General features: G+C 35.4%; 1 protein-coding gene across 2 annotated transcripts in view; it reads left to right on the top strand.

The window, feature by feature from the left end:
* Positions 1–16,236, top strand: part of LOC113418649 (copine-8) — a 68,570-nt gene that overhangs the window by 40,976 nt on the left and 11,358 nt on the right. For both annotated transcript variants that reach the window (XM_026677641.2, XM_026677640.2), the window contains 7 exons: positions 829–932; positions 2,045–2,149; positions 5,434–5,475; positions 6,546–6,621; positions 9,238–9,291; positions 11,702–11,763; positions 14,444–14,490. In XM_026677641.2, coding sequence (XP_026533426.1) covers positions 829–932; positions 2,045–2,149; positions 5,434–5,475; positions 6,546–6,621; positions 9,238–9,291; positions 11,702–11,763; positions 14,444–14,490 — 490 coding nt within the window. The remainder of the gene's footprint in view (positions 1–828; positions 933–2,044; positions 2,150–5,433; positions 5,476–6,545; positions 6,622–9,237; positions 9,292–11,701; positions 11,764–14,443; positions 14,491–16,236) is intronic.

Here is a 16,236-nt window from a genome sequence, read left to right as displayed (position 1 = left end):
CTTGCTATCTGAAATTTTCCAGCCAATGGTTCCAAAAAAAAAGAAGAAATATATTTATCTAGCTCACAAGAGAGAGGGAGAGAGCACTCACTGCCTCTTTGGGGGAATGTTTTCGGTGATGCCTTAACCAGACACCTCAGTGTGGGTGGAACAATAGATCCTCCGGCAATGGCAGTGGTAATGGGAGCATGGCCACTGGCTACTTCAGTGAAGCAGGTTGCCCACCTCAGACGTTTTTCTCAAATTGGAATTTTCTTAGGGAATGTAGCAACATTTTCACTCCATTCCCAGTATTAAAACGCTCAGATGCTTTCCTTCAACAATCTTTATTTCTGTGAATGAACAAAGAATATTATGATTCAGTTTGTTATCTGCCCAGCTACTCAAAAGAGAGTTCTGAAATTCACTCTTGCCCACCCCCATAAATCCAGAAACACTGACTGATATACTTTTCAAACTTCCCCTTGCCGCTACCTTGATTTTTTCTGCTACATTTTTTTTAATTATATTTAGTATATGCTCTTAAAATCTATTTCCATTCTTAGATAATACCACAGGAGTGTGTGTGTGTGTGTGTGTGTGTGTATATCTGACAGGTAGAGACCCTGGGCTTAAAATGAGACCCTGGGCTTAAAATATCATTCCATCTTAGTATTAAAAATCCAGGCAACTAATAAATGTTTTAAAGACTTTCATTACCTTTATTCTTTATTATAACTTTATTCTAATCTATTAGAATATTTAAAAAAATTAAATTGTGCATATTTTATGTAAATTGTTCTCTGTGATTTATGAATTAATATTTCTGTTATCCCTTTATTTTTTTAGGAAGCTGTTTTGATGCAATTTTGTGCAAACAAATTAGACAAGAAAGATTTTTTTGGGAAATCTGATCCCTTCCTGGTATTTTTTCGTAGCAATGAAGATGGCAGGTAGATGTTCACATTTGTTCTGCTAAATATTCAGTCTTATAAGCTTTAATAGTGATTACTGGATTCTCTTCATAATCTATGAAAAGTTTTCTCCTTACTTTCATAGCGTTATCAGCATTTTTTTATGGATCAATATCCCTCTAAAATATCCCTGTAAAAACAGTAGTATCTATAAGAGAGATCTAGTTGTCCCAGCAGACGACCACTTGAGTATGAGCAAACAGTGTGCTGCAGCTGCCAAAAAAGCCAATGCAGTCCTGGGCTGCATCAACAGGGGTAGAGCATCAAGATCATGAGAAGTTACAATACCACTTTATATTAAATATTAAAGCCAGTTCTGATTATCATGATACAAAAAAGATGCTAAGACTCTAGAAAGTATGCAGAGTACAGCAACAAAAATAATAAATTGTCTAGAAGCTAAATCAAATGATAGTGGTTGAGGTAGTTAATATGTCTAGCCTATCAAAGAGAAGGATTGGGGGACATTATAACTGTCTTCTAGTACTTTCGGGGCTTTCATAATGAAGAGGGCATTGGCTTATTTACCAAAGCAATAGAGTGCAGAACAAGAAGTAATGGGTAGATTCTTGTTAAAGAGAGATCCAATCTATAGAAGTAAGGTTAATTTTTTTTGACAGTGAGAACAATTAATCAATGAAATAGCTTGCTTCCTGGAGTTGTGGGTGCTCTATCACCAGAGATTTTCAAAACTAGAGTGGATAACTATTTGCCCAGAATGGTATAGGATCTCTTGCGATGTGCAAGGGGTTGGATTAGAAGATCACTGAGGTCATTTACAATTTATAATTCTATGTTCTATGTAATTTAAACTTGTTGATTATGAAAGAACATGTAATTCCCCAGTGATTTGTGATGTTAGGTAGAGGGAACAGTTATAATTAGATACCATCTCCAAAGCTATAAAAACAAAGTTATCACAATCCTTTGCTCTGCTTGCTTTGACTTCTATTATCTTTCTCTTCTGCACTGATCATGTTTTTTTTTAGTTTACAAATGTTCATTCAAACTATGAGGCATCAGATCTTTCACAGTTTTTCCTGATGGCAGATAATAAATACAAAGTAAAAAATATATATTTTTTGTTTTAGTTTCACAATCTGCCACAAGACAGAAGTTGTGAAGAACACTTTAAATCCAGTATGGCAGGCATTCAAGTTATCCATCAGAGCACTTTGTAATGGAGATTATGACCGGTAAGTGAAGCAATTTTTTGTTTAAATGTGTCAAAATGCTTATAAGATTGTTCATTTTAGTTGAATCCTTTTAAAAACCTTTTAAAATCCTTTTTAAAAATTTTGAATTCATAATAAATATTAATATTTTATTACTTATTTTATTATTGTTGTGAATGTCTGCCAACCCAGTCTGATGTACATGTTTACTTAGAGGTAAAATCCAATAATCCCATATAATGTTAAGTTACTGTTCATAAGAGTACAGTCTAAATGAAATAGAGAACATTTTTAGTACAATAGGTGCTATTCTTTCTACAGATGATTGACAAGCAGATAAAAAGCAAAATGTCAGGAAACAAGAAATTACTGCTGCTAGTACACTAAGATATTAATTACTGCTCTGTGTTATTAAAAAGTAAACATTGATGATGATGCTTTCCTCAAGCCAAACTATTAAATTTCATGGAAATGTCTTCTTGCTTAAAATAGATTGGATAAAAATAAGACTAAGAAGCTTCAACAGAATACATGGTACTCTCATTCATTTCATAACATCTATCATATCAAGAGATATGAATCTTGAGTACTACATTCAGTGCTTCTGATAAATAAATTCGATTTAGGTGATTGCCAACATTACTGATACAATCGCTACTTCAACTGATCTATCTTCTCTTCCCCCTTTGCCACCTTCAGTGTGAAACTTCAGGCTACATTATAAGCCACAGAATGGAGGAGGAAAGTTTCAGAGCAGTCTGTCAAGGTATTCTGAACTAAACCAAGTGAAGAAAAAGTAGCATTTGCAGTTGACAAAATGAGTTACATGTTTGTATAGAAAATCTGCTGACTTTCCTTTTCTTCATTTCATTGTCAGAATAAAGTCCTCCCCCCCATCAGAGAGATAAATTAATTATAATATATTTTCAATGCAGAAATGCTGAATTATGTACATTAACCTTAATCTTTTTTAAAAAAACAAACAAATATTTAGGAGACTTGTTCAGTCTCACATATTTGTCTCTGGACACTTGGCATCTTCAATTAATATGCCAGACATCTGCTTTCTTAAAAAGACATCGTGTTTTCACTAGCCGGTTTTCTTTGCTTTTTATGAGTGCCATCCATTGATGGAATGCAACATATTAATCTAGTGCACACATAAAAATCCTATGAGTTGTTTGTGTGCAGTTTATGAGGTAATACTTATATCAATATTTATCTAGACAAGTACAAATGATTATAAATGATATTATTTAAATAGTCTGGTTTTTGTATGGAAATTAGTTGTGAGTCCCAACCAATTTTCAGCTGAAACAGAATTGAAAAAAGTTATGGGCATGTCTGTAATATAAAGTCATTGATTTTGGAGATCTGATAGCAATGATTGTTCTTAATAGACTTAATATATTACTTTTAAAAAAACCTGAGAAATACAATTTAACTTGCCATGAAATAAGCACTAAAATATTTCTTTTTGAAAGCAGGCAGTTCAATTAAAATTATGGCTACAGTTCAAATTGACATGGACTAGAAAGAGTATTCTTACAGAAAATGCTAATATATTCTGTGGTTTGAAATATGTAGCTTTCTGCATCGTTAATTTGTACTACTTTGAACTTTAAATTTATGAATAAATATGGTTAACCATATATATAGACAACATTTAACATTAGTGATTCAAAGTATCTAGGCATAATTCCTCAGAAGCAGCTTCATTAATTTATTGTATATCTGAACTGCCTTCCTCCATAAATTCTGAGGAAGGCGAAGTGACTTGAAATGATCTATTGATGTTTAAGAATCCAATCTGGACAAGCTGATAGGCTTCATCTGACTTGGAAATGAGAAAGAGGTAAAAGCAGTTTTAAAAATCATTGATTTCTTTATTCATGACACAAATTCAATGAAACATTCCTTCATCTTATCAAAGCAGCAGTAGTAGTATAGGCTCTTATGAGGAGATCTGCAAAGCTGAAATCTTTATTAGTATTTCAAGATGAATATAATTTATAAAACTGTGGCTTCCCATTAAGCAAGATGGTTAATGTTATATGATATCCATTCTTGTGAATGAAGAATTTGTTCCCCCTGAAATATTTCTCTGAGAGTAGATCCAACAATCCACATAATTCCAATTGAGTGTTCTTTTAGCATATTCTAAAATATCATACAGATAGTTTTATACTCTAGCAGCAGTATCTGCCTCATTGTTACATCTGCCTGTCAGTCATCTATGGAATGAGAAGTTGGGATAATTGGACCTACCCTCAGAGAAATGTGTTTTTCAGGTAGGGAAAAATCTTAATTATTTTTTTCATTTATACAATTCGATTAAAAATATTTTGTTCATTACATTTATGTAGTTTTGATCATCTGCCATTTCTTTACATTATATACTTGTAGATCCTTTTACATTCTACCCATGCTTGTTTCTTCCTAAGTCATAAAAATAATAGAATGACTGCTAAAAGTTACCAAATAAATGATATTGAATGCTTTGTGCCAATGACTGAAGATTTGGTTGTTCCTTAACCATGTATTAATGTATTTGTTTAATTAAAAAGTTTAGTATTTCAGTTTATTTAAAAAATAAAATACGAAATATTTACATTAGCTCATTCCTTCATTGCAATAAAATCTAAGTTACATAGATCAGTTTGGGTGAAATAATTATGCTAAAGCCAAGTGTTTGTTAAACTTGTATTTATATCAGTCCAGTCAACTGATATAATTTATGTTATTTGCATCAATTTATTTCATTTATTTCTTAACATTTGTATTATGTATGTAATTTTATGGAAATTATGTGAATTACATAATTATATAAATGATATCAATAGATGTAAATGTCATATATATTACAGCAGTTGCCTAGATTGTTTTAAGAACAATGGATTTTATTTTTTGGAAATTAAATCTCATCTGAAATTCTGTCTATCTGAAATCTGCTGAAGAGGAGACTACAAAATTGAGGTTTTACTCTATCTTCTCCCCCGTGGAACCTTATATTTGGATACCCACTTTTGGAATATCAGACAGGTTACATAAGACGTATATTTTTCTCAGTCAAAGAAAGAAAAATCGGCTCGATTTTTGAGTAACTAGTTGGATTTTAAAGATTTTTTATAATGATCTTAGATTCAGTTGTACATTATCTTAATACTTACCTCTTGAAAGGATATCTTGAGACTTCTATAAATGAATTATATTGCCCTGTAAATTTGAACAAAATGATTGGCAGTGATAGTGCAGTTCAAATGATGTATTTTTTATTCTAGAATGTTTTCTTTATTTTTTTACAGAACAATTAAGATAGAAGTGTATGACTGGGATAGAGATGGAAGGTAATTATTATATGCACCACTAATGTACAGAAGATACAGTGTTACTTATATTTTTAATGCTAGCTATTTGGGGTGTTATGAAGGTGCATTTATCAATTAATTTTACTGAAATATTTAAGATTGGAATATGCTTATTAAGAGAAAAGACATGAATCTTAGCAACTCTTACTGCTTGCCATTTCCTTACTTCTGCTATCATTTATACACACATGCACAAATACAAACATATATGTACATACACTGTACTGAGCATACTGGTGTGTGGAAAAAATTCTGATAGAATGCATTTGCCTCTTCACTTTTGAGAGACGTGCTTTGAATTTTTATTTCTTTTATCACATAGAACCCCAACCTTTTAGGAAACCAGGGACCAGTTTCATGGAAGACAATTTTACCACAGACCAGGGGGAGGGGGAGGATAATTTTGGTTTTGCTCACTCACTCACTGCTTACCTCCAGCTGTGGGGCCCAGTTTCTAGTAGGCTATGGACCTGGGGGTTGGAGACCCCTGTTTTAGTAAACAAAGAAAAGTTAATTTTTGAAAAGTGGCTGATGTGATATCTTTATCAAGAATCAAATTCTTATTTTTTGATGCTTTTGACCCTTCTTTAAAGAAAAAATAGCGATTTAACAACCAAACATTTGGCTCCTTCTTTTAAGTATATATGCACTCCGCAGCACCATTAACTACTTTGCCTCCCTATCCAATAAGTTGGCTATCCCCCCAAGCTAAGTATTTTATGGATCACTGCCCCAATTGTTTCTTGGCCAGCAGATCTCTAAAATTTGCTACGTTAGACATTAGCACTGCCTTTCTGAATCTTTAATTTCTGTTAATAACAGTGTGGTGTTATAGAAGATCAACTAGTGGCCAAATGCATACTATTGAGAATATGAACATTGCAGAGAGCTTGCTGTTATTATTAAGTTTTTAGAGATTTGAAATATTGAAATCAATAGTCTCCAGAATTGTGAACAATTAATTAAAAAAAAAAACTTGGGCAAATATATGTGTCATTGTATTGTAATGCTTGATTCTATTAATGTGAATATTTCTTTGTTTTTTCTAGTCATGATTTTATTGGAGAATTCACCACAAGCTATAGGGAATTGTCTAGAGGACAGTCACAGTTTAATGTATATGAGGTAACGAGTTAAATTGATTCCCCCCCTGTATCTTTCCTTATTTTAAGAAATCAATACTCATCACCTCAAATCTTTACTTAAAGCTTATTAGAGAAATTGAGAAAAGGTAAAAACAGTCTTTGGAACCTGTCTACTCTTTTCTTCTCCCATTACTCAGGCATATTAGTTTAACTACAAAGATAAACTTGTTCAGGATTTTATAGAATTAAAATTAATTTCTTTTTAAACCCTTTACACCTCACCAATTAAGAGTTATTATTTAAAGTATGATGTATTATATACTTAACTTAAAAACATAAGAATCTCTTAAATACAGTATTATATATAGCTGTAATGTTAAACATAACAAGTACTTTTAAAAGTCTAAACCAGAGTTCCCCAAAGTGGTCATTATCAGCCCCAAGGACAATGGGGCTATGCATTCTTGGTTTGTTATTAATCTTTGTAGTGTTATTAGTTAAACACTATTTATTAAATTATTTTTACATAATAAACATTTGGAGTTGGTGAATGATCTAAAACTTCTTGAAGAGGTCAATGTGTTGAAGGAGTTGAGGACCCCTGGTCTATATGTTTGAGAGAAATATTTGGGAAAGCATCCCTTTTTGTCTTGGAATTGCTCTTAACATCTGTCTTAATAATCATCAAGGGATGAAAATCTATAGATGCACTCCACAAAAATGTCCCAAAAGTGCTTTTTTCCAAAAGGCAACTGGATTTTCTTGATTTTTTTTCTTTGAAAACATTTTTCTTCTTATCCAAGAAGTTTAGATGAATCTTGCTGTTGTGCCACTATGAGTTACTAGTCAACCTATTTGCATAGTACTAGGATTAAAATAGGAGATAGCACAGAGTCAAAAACAGATCATGCAACAAATCTTATTAGTTGCATTCTTTGACAAAGTGACTAAATTAGTGGGCAAGGAAAATGCTGCAGAGATAATATATTTGGATTTCAGTAAGACGTTTGACAAAATAAAACACAATCTACTTCCTGGTAAGCTAGAAAAATGTGGGATAGACAGTATCAGCACCAGGTGGATATTTAACAGGCTAACAAAACACACTCAACATGTAGTCCTGAATGGAACTACATCTACATGGAGGGAAGTAAGCAGTGGAGCACCCCAAGTTCTGTCTTAGGCCCAATGCTCTTCAATATCTTCGTAAGCTGTTTAGATGAGGGAATAAAGGGGGAACTGATTAAATTTGTAGATGATGACAAGCTGACAAAAATAGCCAAAACCCCAGAAGATAGGCTCAATATCCAGATGGATGGAGGCTAAAACATAAGAAAAGTTTCAGGAACTGGGTGTGTTTACTAGAAAAGTTCCTGCAACTGAGTGAAGAGAAAGATTAGAGGTGACTAGATAGTGGTGTTCCAATATTTGAGAGGATGCCACAAAAAAAGAGGGGAACAGCTTATTTACCAGAAGCACCAGAAGAAGCAATGGATGGAAAGTAACCAAGGAGAGGAGCAGCCTAGAACTAAGGAGAAATTTCCTAACAATGAGAACAATCAGTGGAACAGCTTGCCTTCAGAGATTGTGAGTGTTCCATCACTGGAGGTTTTTAAGAAGACACAAGACAGCCATTTGTCTAAAAAGGTACAGGGTCTCCTTGAGCAGGCAGTTGGACTAGAAGGTCTCCGAGGTCCTTTGCAACTCTGATGATGCTCTACATTCTAGAGTTATTTAGAGGGTCATTATTCCCTATAACATTCAGGGTTTTCCATGACAACGCGCTCAGAATATTTTGATAGTACTTTTCAGTGTGACACAATCACTGAAACATTGGAAGTTATGTATTCTCCTAGGATAACATGTTATAGCTCTGCTCTGTGCAGTGCATTGGTGACCAGTTTTCTTCCGTTGACTGTCCTCTCACTTCACATTCCAGACCTTTTGCACTACATCAGGGGTATCAAACTCGAATTTCATTGAGGGCTGCATTGGGGGTGGGAGAGGTCGTGGCCAGGGGGCACATGACCAGTTCAACATCACTCGTATCGGGGGTGCCTGTGACGGCCTGAGCACTCTGCCAGCGAAAACGCACTCCCAAGCTCCATTTCGGGCTCTGACGGCCTCCTGCAACCAACCCTCTGCCAGTGAAAAACGAGCTCTGTTTTCACTGGCTGTGGCACTGCAGGCCAAGTCCTTCACCTTTCCAGGGCAGCCTTGAGTTTTTGACACCCCTGCACTATATCATCCAGATGAATGACAGGAATTAACCCTTTCTTTTTCATCATTACTGTTTAATTAATTTTATTCCCATTCCATCACAATCAGGATGAGTCCAAAGTTAGTTAAAGCCAACCTTATTACAAGCCTCATTGTTTCATTGACAGTCCACTTGACAGACAAAGGGATTCTCCCTTACTACTTTAGAAACTTAGAAAAGCCTACAATTCTTACTTTTCCATCCTTCCATAATTAACTCCAAACAAAAAGATACAATAGCAGCCAAGGGAGCCCATGCAAATTCATATTTGCTTTGGAAAAGTTAGTTGTTTGTGTGTAGTGGATGTTAAAGGGATACAGTTGAATTCTAAAGGTGTATGAAACAAGAAAAAAATTGCATTAATATTGAATATACTTTATTTACTTATCTTCCTAGGTAATAAATCCAAAGAAAAAAGCAAAAAAGAAAAAGTATGTTAATTCAGGAACAGTTAAGTGTCTGTTTTTATTACTTCATTTCCATGCTTTGTATTATGCTGAAGTAAGTTATGGTTCATTGCACAGTCAGCCAGATGTTCAGATTGAATTTTTTGTCTGTCTAACAAGTTCTTCCCAGGGACCTGAGATAGGCAGATGTGAATGTTTCATGGTGTTATCGTTGCAGGATGTAAGGTGTTCTGAGCAATTGGCTGGTGGTGAATTTGTCAATATTATTATTTATTAAATTGATTTGCCACCTACTCCTGCCATAAGGTGACTCAGGACAGTTACAACATTATAATGAAAGCATAAATATATAAAATCACATTAAAATTACTGCAGTTAAATTCTGGAAGAATTTGCATAAGGAGCCTCCAAAATTTATCATCACTGAGTTTAAGATTGCTCGAAATATTAAAAATAGTGAGTAAGACTTGGTCTGGTACAGTTTTGAGATTTTCACTTAAGACTTAATATAGTCTGGTTAAAAGGCATAGAGATCAGTATAAAGCCTGAATAATTTTCTGTCCTAGGAAATAGTGATTAAATTGTCAGTAATAAAATTCATATGTGAAAGTGGTGAAGGTCTTTTAATAAATGTGTCATTTAGCAGAAGCCAATAAGTTCTTCCAAACATTTCAGAAATTAAATACAAATGGCTCAGTTATTCTGGGGAAACAAAAGCAGATAACTACTACTGTTCTTATTCACACATATAAAGTGAAACTAGGAATAATAACCTTGAACTTTGAACATTTTGTCTCTCCATGTTTTGTTTTGCTGTTTACACAGTTGGCAATCATTAATGCTAGATCAAGCAGTACTTTTAAAACATTAATTTAAGAGGTAATGCCGGTGATCTCTGAAAACAAAAGTGCATGCATGCAGTTGGACGGACAGAAGCTTTATTTCAGTCATTGACCAATAAAATTACATTCATTAAAATGAGCAATATAAAAAGTATACCCTAACAAGAACTATTAGTAACCTTTTGTGGGCAAAGCTTACACATAAATGTAGTAAATTGTTGCTACTTTTAGAGAAACAATTTTTAAAATTGTTTAATAGTGCAAACAAAAGATTGTGTACCCTGAAATTTTAAATAATAGAAGAATAACCTGTGATTGTCTCTGTAGAACTTGGCAATAACATGGGCTATAGTTTCTATGGTATCCATATCATAGAGGCAATACTGTGTTTCCAATGGGATTTTCCTATATTTCCCTTTCAAGACAGCTGTGTGGAGAGCATTACATCAAGTTAAAATAAGGCTCATCTCAATTTGGGAACAGTTATTGATGTAAATATTGTTAAGCCTGGATTCCCCAACGGGTGTTAAGGAAAAACAAACTAAACAGAATGTACAGCAAAGTCAGATAGGAAGACAGGTAAATGTGTGAGATAAGTTTTCTAGTTAACACGCAGTAAAAATACAGATAAACGCTTGTGCTATCAAAATTATAATTTATTCCATTTAAGAATTATAGCATAGTCATTATAAACAGTCCATTAGTCATATACCAAATTCAGTCAAGTCTTGTCGAGGATACTCTAATTGCAAAGTCCGTGTTGAATAGCCAGTGTCAGTACACATATAATAAATCTGTCCAAAACTTATCTTCTCTCCGTTGAGAAATATCTTCAAAGTAATCCAACACTTCTTCTCCTCCCCGATCAAGCAAGAACTCAGTCTTCAATAAGCCAGCCAGTAAGAGCCAGAGAGTGCCTTGCTGCTTATATAGTACTTTTACAGCTGCACCCTTAATTACATTCCTTTAGCTTAAAGTCACATACACTTTATCTGACAAACCATGATTCATCATTTTATTATCTTTACCCAAAACAGTTAGGGTAAAACAATGTTATCCCTAACAAATATATGAGGTTGGTTTAGGCACTCATTGGGTTATTTGCAATTATATTATTAAAGAAAGTAGCAATTTCCGTTGACCTTCTGTATCTAGGTAAGATCCTTTGCCATACTATTGATCTAGTTTGATCTGACTCTAAGGTTAATATGGCATCATTGGAGAAACCATAGAGACTCCGTTTCTTTTGGATCACTATTTCCCAGGAAGCTTGAGGTAGTTTGCTGATATTACATGGATCAGAGGCATATAGTCTGAATCCACTTGCTTGCATTACAGGAATTGATAGGAGAAATCCTCCAAACAGAGCTGTCAATAGGGAAATGACTGGACTTTTCTCAATAGTTGTGCATTTTGTAAAGTGGAGAAAAAAGTTGTTACTGATACATACCAGGATCAAAAATTTTCACTTTATTGTATAATGAAAAGTTTTAAATAAATATAAACTTTTCTAATTTAAAACAATATTTCAGTATTCTAAAAATAGATGTTCTGTATATGGCTGTTTTGAAAATTAATGTTCATTACTTCTTATGTATGATTTGTTCTCAGGTAACATTACTTTCCTTCCTAGTGGAAACAGAAGTTTCATTTCTCGACTATATTAAAGGAGGGTAAGTAAATACTCCAGAAAACTGATTAAAAACAAGATTTTACTTCCATTAAGAATAAAATAGGAGCATAAATAGCTCTTCTTTGTACTAATTTCTTATAGACACATTGTTTTAGGTATGGTTGTCAGGCCTCTATCAAATGTAAAGACATAATACTACTAAAATATGTTTATTAGGACACGAAAAATCAGAAATAATAGATTTATTATAGCAAAACTATAAAGCCATTATAAAAAATTCCAGTGCCTTCTGTATCAAATGCAAATTCTATTTATACTGCAATGAGTATTCAAATTTCTTGTGCCTCTTTCTCCTGCTGCTCTTTATATAAAGGCTAAAAGCAATTACCGTGTTGCCGGCGTATAAGACGACTGGGCATATAAGACGAGCCCCCAACATTTCCACTCAAAATATAGAGTTTGTTATATACTCGCCATATAAGACGACCCCCACTTGGAGGCATGTTTTTCAGGGCAAAAAGTCATCTCATACGCTGGCAAATACGGTAAGTTGTAACACTTGGGGTATTCTGGATATAATTCTTGATTGACACCCCCGCCCTTTCCCCCAAACTTACAAAGCCACCAAAATGCTTTAGAGAGGCAGCTTCGCCTTTCTCAGGCTGGCACTCAATTCCTCTCCCTTTCTTTGTGACAGCCCCGCGTGCATGCCATCGGGACTCCAAGGGTGGGGATAGACAGCTGCCAACTCTCTCTCTCTCTCTCTCTCTCTCTCTGTGTGTGTGTGTGTGTGTGTGTGGAGGGTAATTCCGGCTATCTCTGACCTCCGCTCGGTTTTAAAGTCGCTGGCCGGTTCCCAAGTCGCAAGCGCGCGCTGGCCGGGAGACGCGGCGCCGGGTGGCAGCTCGGTGCAGGGGGCGGATCTTTCTCTCTTAAGTGAGGAGGGGACAAGAGGAGGGATGGGACGGGACAGGGGGTGGGAGGAGGTCCTCGCTTTCTTCCACCGCCCACCGGACACTTTTCTTCCCAAGGGGACCCTGGAAAGCAGCTCGGGAGCCGGGTGGCCTGCCCAGCGGGGTCCCATCAGGAACTTCCCGAGGACACCCCCGCCCCAAGCACAGCCCTCCCGGTCTTTCAAAGAGGGAGGGAGCGGAGGAGCAAATGCTGCCCCCGCCCCGCTGCCCAGAAGGAGGGGCGCCACAGTCCACCCCTCACCACCTTCTCCCTCCCACTCCCGGGCCATTACGCGCCTCGGGCTGGCTGGGCAAGCGGCTCCGCCAGAGACCCTCCCGCTCCACCCCACCCCACTTCCAGATTGGCCTCCGCAAGCGCCCCAAGCCGGGCAGAGGGTGGGGGGTGGGTGGGGAGGAGGAGGAAGAGAGACTCCGGCTGGGCTTGAAGGGGCTTCGCAAGTTGCGGAGCCCCGCCCCGTCGCTCTTGCACCGAAGTGATAACGTATTTACCGGCGTATAAGGCGACCCCCCACTTGGAGGCATGTTTTTCAGGGCAAAAAGTCGTCTTATACGCCGGCAAATACGGTACTTGTGGTACCAGCCTGATGTAGGTACCAGTCTTCCAATCATGTGATACCTAACTTTCAAACAGTATAAAAGAATATCACAACTTAGGAGTTTGGATTGTTATTATAAATATTTTATTATATTTTATTTATTTTATTATAAATATTATTAAGAATAGTAAATAAATAATATATGCTGTGTGATGCTGTGGTTGTTTTCCTGTAGATGTTCCATTACCAAACAAGATAACATCATCAGTGCTAGAAGGGAGTGGGGTTTTTTAAATTATATTAGTACGGGAGAACACAGTTCAGAAATGCAACTAAATCAATAAATTATCAACCACCTGATAGATTTAAATGTTAAAACATCCACCCAAATAAAAATATGCAGCAAAAAAACTTTAAAAACGCCAAGGTCTCAAAATTAATTTATAATAAGTAATATTAAGTAATAAGTGAGTAATACCATAGTAAAGCATAGCTTATCATTTTGCGGACATGCTATTATGTCCTAATTGAACTGTTCACATGTGGATCTGGTTGTTCATGTCATTTTAAACCTTTCAGAGATTACAAACTACTAGGATTGTTACATTAAGTTGTTTTGTTTTGGTTTCTACAATTGCATGGTTGTTTAGCATTTGACCTAAAGACAGCTTTTGAAACATGAAAGCCTGTTTTTGCTTTCTGACATTTAAATTAAAGGTATTAGATATTTAGTATGTGGTTTGTCTTAATACATGTACTATCCAGGTGAGGATTTATCTGTCATAGGCCTCTACATTTTTAGTGAAATGATGTACTTTTCACTTATAAATTATTTTTAGTAGCTGCATTAAAGTTACAATATATTTGTCTCATCGCATGGATTAGTCTTTTGTGAGGGGATTATACTTTTAATTGTGATCATCTGCTTAAATTTATACACACACTTAAAAATAAGGAATGCTCCAAATATATGACTGTCTTGTATAAGTTCATACTCTTTTGAATGCCATTTTCATAATGAAAGTTTGGTTCTACTTTCTAAAAGATAATATATTCAGTATAACTTTAATTTTTGAATAATGCAGCTTGTAATTTATATATAGGAACATTTATAATTAAGTATATTTTATTGGTTTTTTTCTTATTATATTCCTTATATACTAAACCTCAATCTTAAACAATTTGCATCATTTATGCTTTCTTTCAATAGGACTCAAATCAATTTCACCGTGGCTATTGATTTTACAGCTTCAAATGGTAAGAGTTGTGTAGTTTATTCACTTAAGTTGGACATACCATTCAGCTTTCTAAACATTTCAATTGTGGGAAATATTTTGAGGTTATATGCTTTCATTTTGGCATACCATATTCCAAAAGCTTAATGCAAATAAATTACAGTGGTTTGGAAGCAAAAGTTCCTTACCTAAATAGAAAAGTGCTAACAACTTCATTCTGCATATTCTCACATTATGCTAAGGATTTCCCAGTCTTAATAAGTGTCGCTTCAGGAGGCACTGAATGATGAAGCAAGAAGGGAGGAAATAAAGTCCTTTTATTAGAGACATTTCTGTCTATAGAAATGTGGATCTAAGCCAGTACATTCAAACTGAGAATGCATTATTAAGCACTCGAGAGAGAGTTCTTTGCTTTGTTTGCTGTGAAAAATGCTGTGCTGTATTTCAGTAATCTAGCATTGACTGCCTAAATTCCTTTCTGATATATTATTAGAAAAAGATGGGGCGCCTTGCGTTTCTGAAAGCTTTTAATTACCTTACTCATGAGGGCTATTAAAATGCTATTTGTTTTTGGCATTGTATGCTTATAATCATTGTTATTTACAGTAAAAAATCAAGTCTAAATCTAAGTTTGCATATATCTGTAGAATATGGTTATATTTGTATGCAATTTATGGTAATAATTTATATATACAAACACAGAGGTGGCTGTTTAGGCTTGTTTTATAAAACCAGAAATGTATGGTTTTATATGATTAAAAAAGATATGAATCACATTATGATGCCTCCTTCCCTTCTTTCTATCAATATTGCTGGAAGGAATAGTTTTATTAATTACACTTGCCATATATTATGAAATACTAACTCTGCTCAATTTTAATTATTTTTAATTAACCTGAAGGCAGCTTTTGTTGCTTGTTTTTGTTTTCAAAGTCAAATGAGCTCATGAAGCCTAGCAGAAAATGAAAGAAATCCAGTGATTGGGCTATAGAAGACCTCCAAGGTCCCTTCCAGCCTTGTGATTGTACAATTCTGCACATAATCTTGGGAGGTTCAAAATCATCCACAGGCTCTAATGCTTACAGTGAAATATGGACGTCTGTTTTGGATGTGATTATGTAAAATTTTAGATACTTTTCGTAGAGACATTTTTAAAAGGTTTTTTTTTTTTTAGAACCTGAAGCAGGTTTATCTGAAGCCTTTGATTTAGAGATAAGTTAGTCTCTCAATCTCCATTTCTCCATTTTAGTGACGATACGGGACTATCTAACCTCTGGATCGAACTGCTGTTGCACAGTTTTCAAATTTAGCAAAATTAAAATTGCCATGATTGAATATAATTTTAAAAATGACCAAAGCAATATACCTCTGTACCAGGGGTGGGATTCTACTGGTTCGGTCCACTTCTGTAGAACTGGTTGCTCTGAAGAGCAGCAATAACAGAGATCATACATAGAACCGGTTCTATGTCTGCTGCTGTTTTGGCCCACCCGCCCGCCTGGGCTCTTACCTGACCGTTATTTCCTGCATTTTCAACGGCAGCTGCTTTGCGCGACACAGCTGCCGTTGAAAAAGCAGGAGAAAAGGGCTTTTCCAACCACTGCGCACTTGCACGCAGTGCTGCTCAGCTGTCCGGGCAGCTCAGCAGGCTGTAAATTGCACTCGGGCAACTTCCTTGTGCACATGCACGCATGATGCAGAGCAACAGAACCGGTAGTTATATCGGTCAGATCCCATCCCTGCTCTGTGCCCATTTAGCCCATTAAAT

Source organism: Notechis scutatus, chromosome 6 (assembly GCF_049901735.1).
Source record: "Notechis scutatus isolate UNSWTSFEM ecotype Mainland chromosome 6, rNotScu1.2, whole genome shotgun sequence".
Lineage (NCBI taxonomy): Eukaryota > Metazoa > Chordata > Lepidosauria > Squamata > Elapidae > Notechis > Notechis scutatus.
The sequence above is the reverse complement of the archived record's forward strand: the minus strand, read 5'-3'. Positions and strand labels throughout refer to the sequence as shown.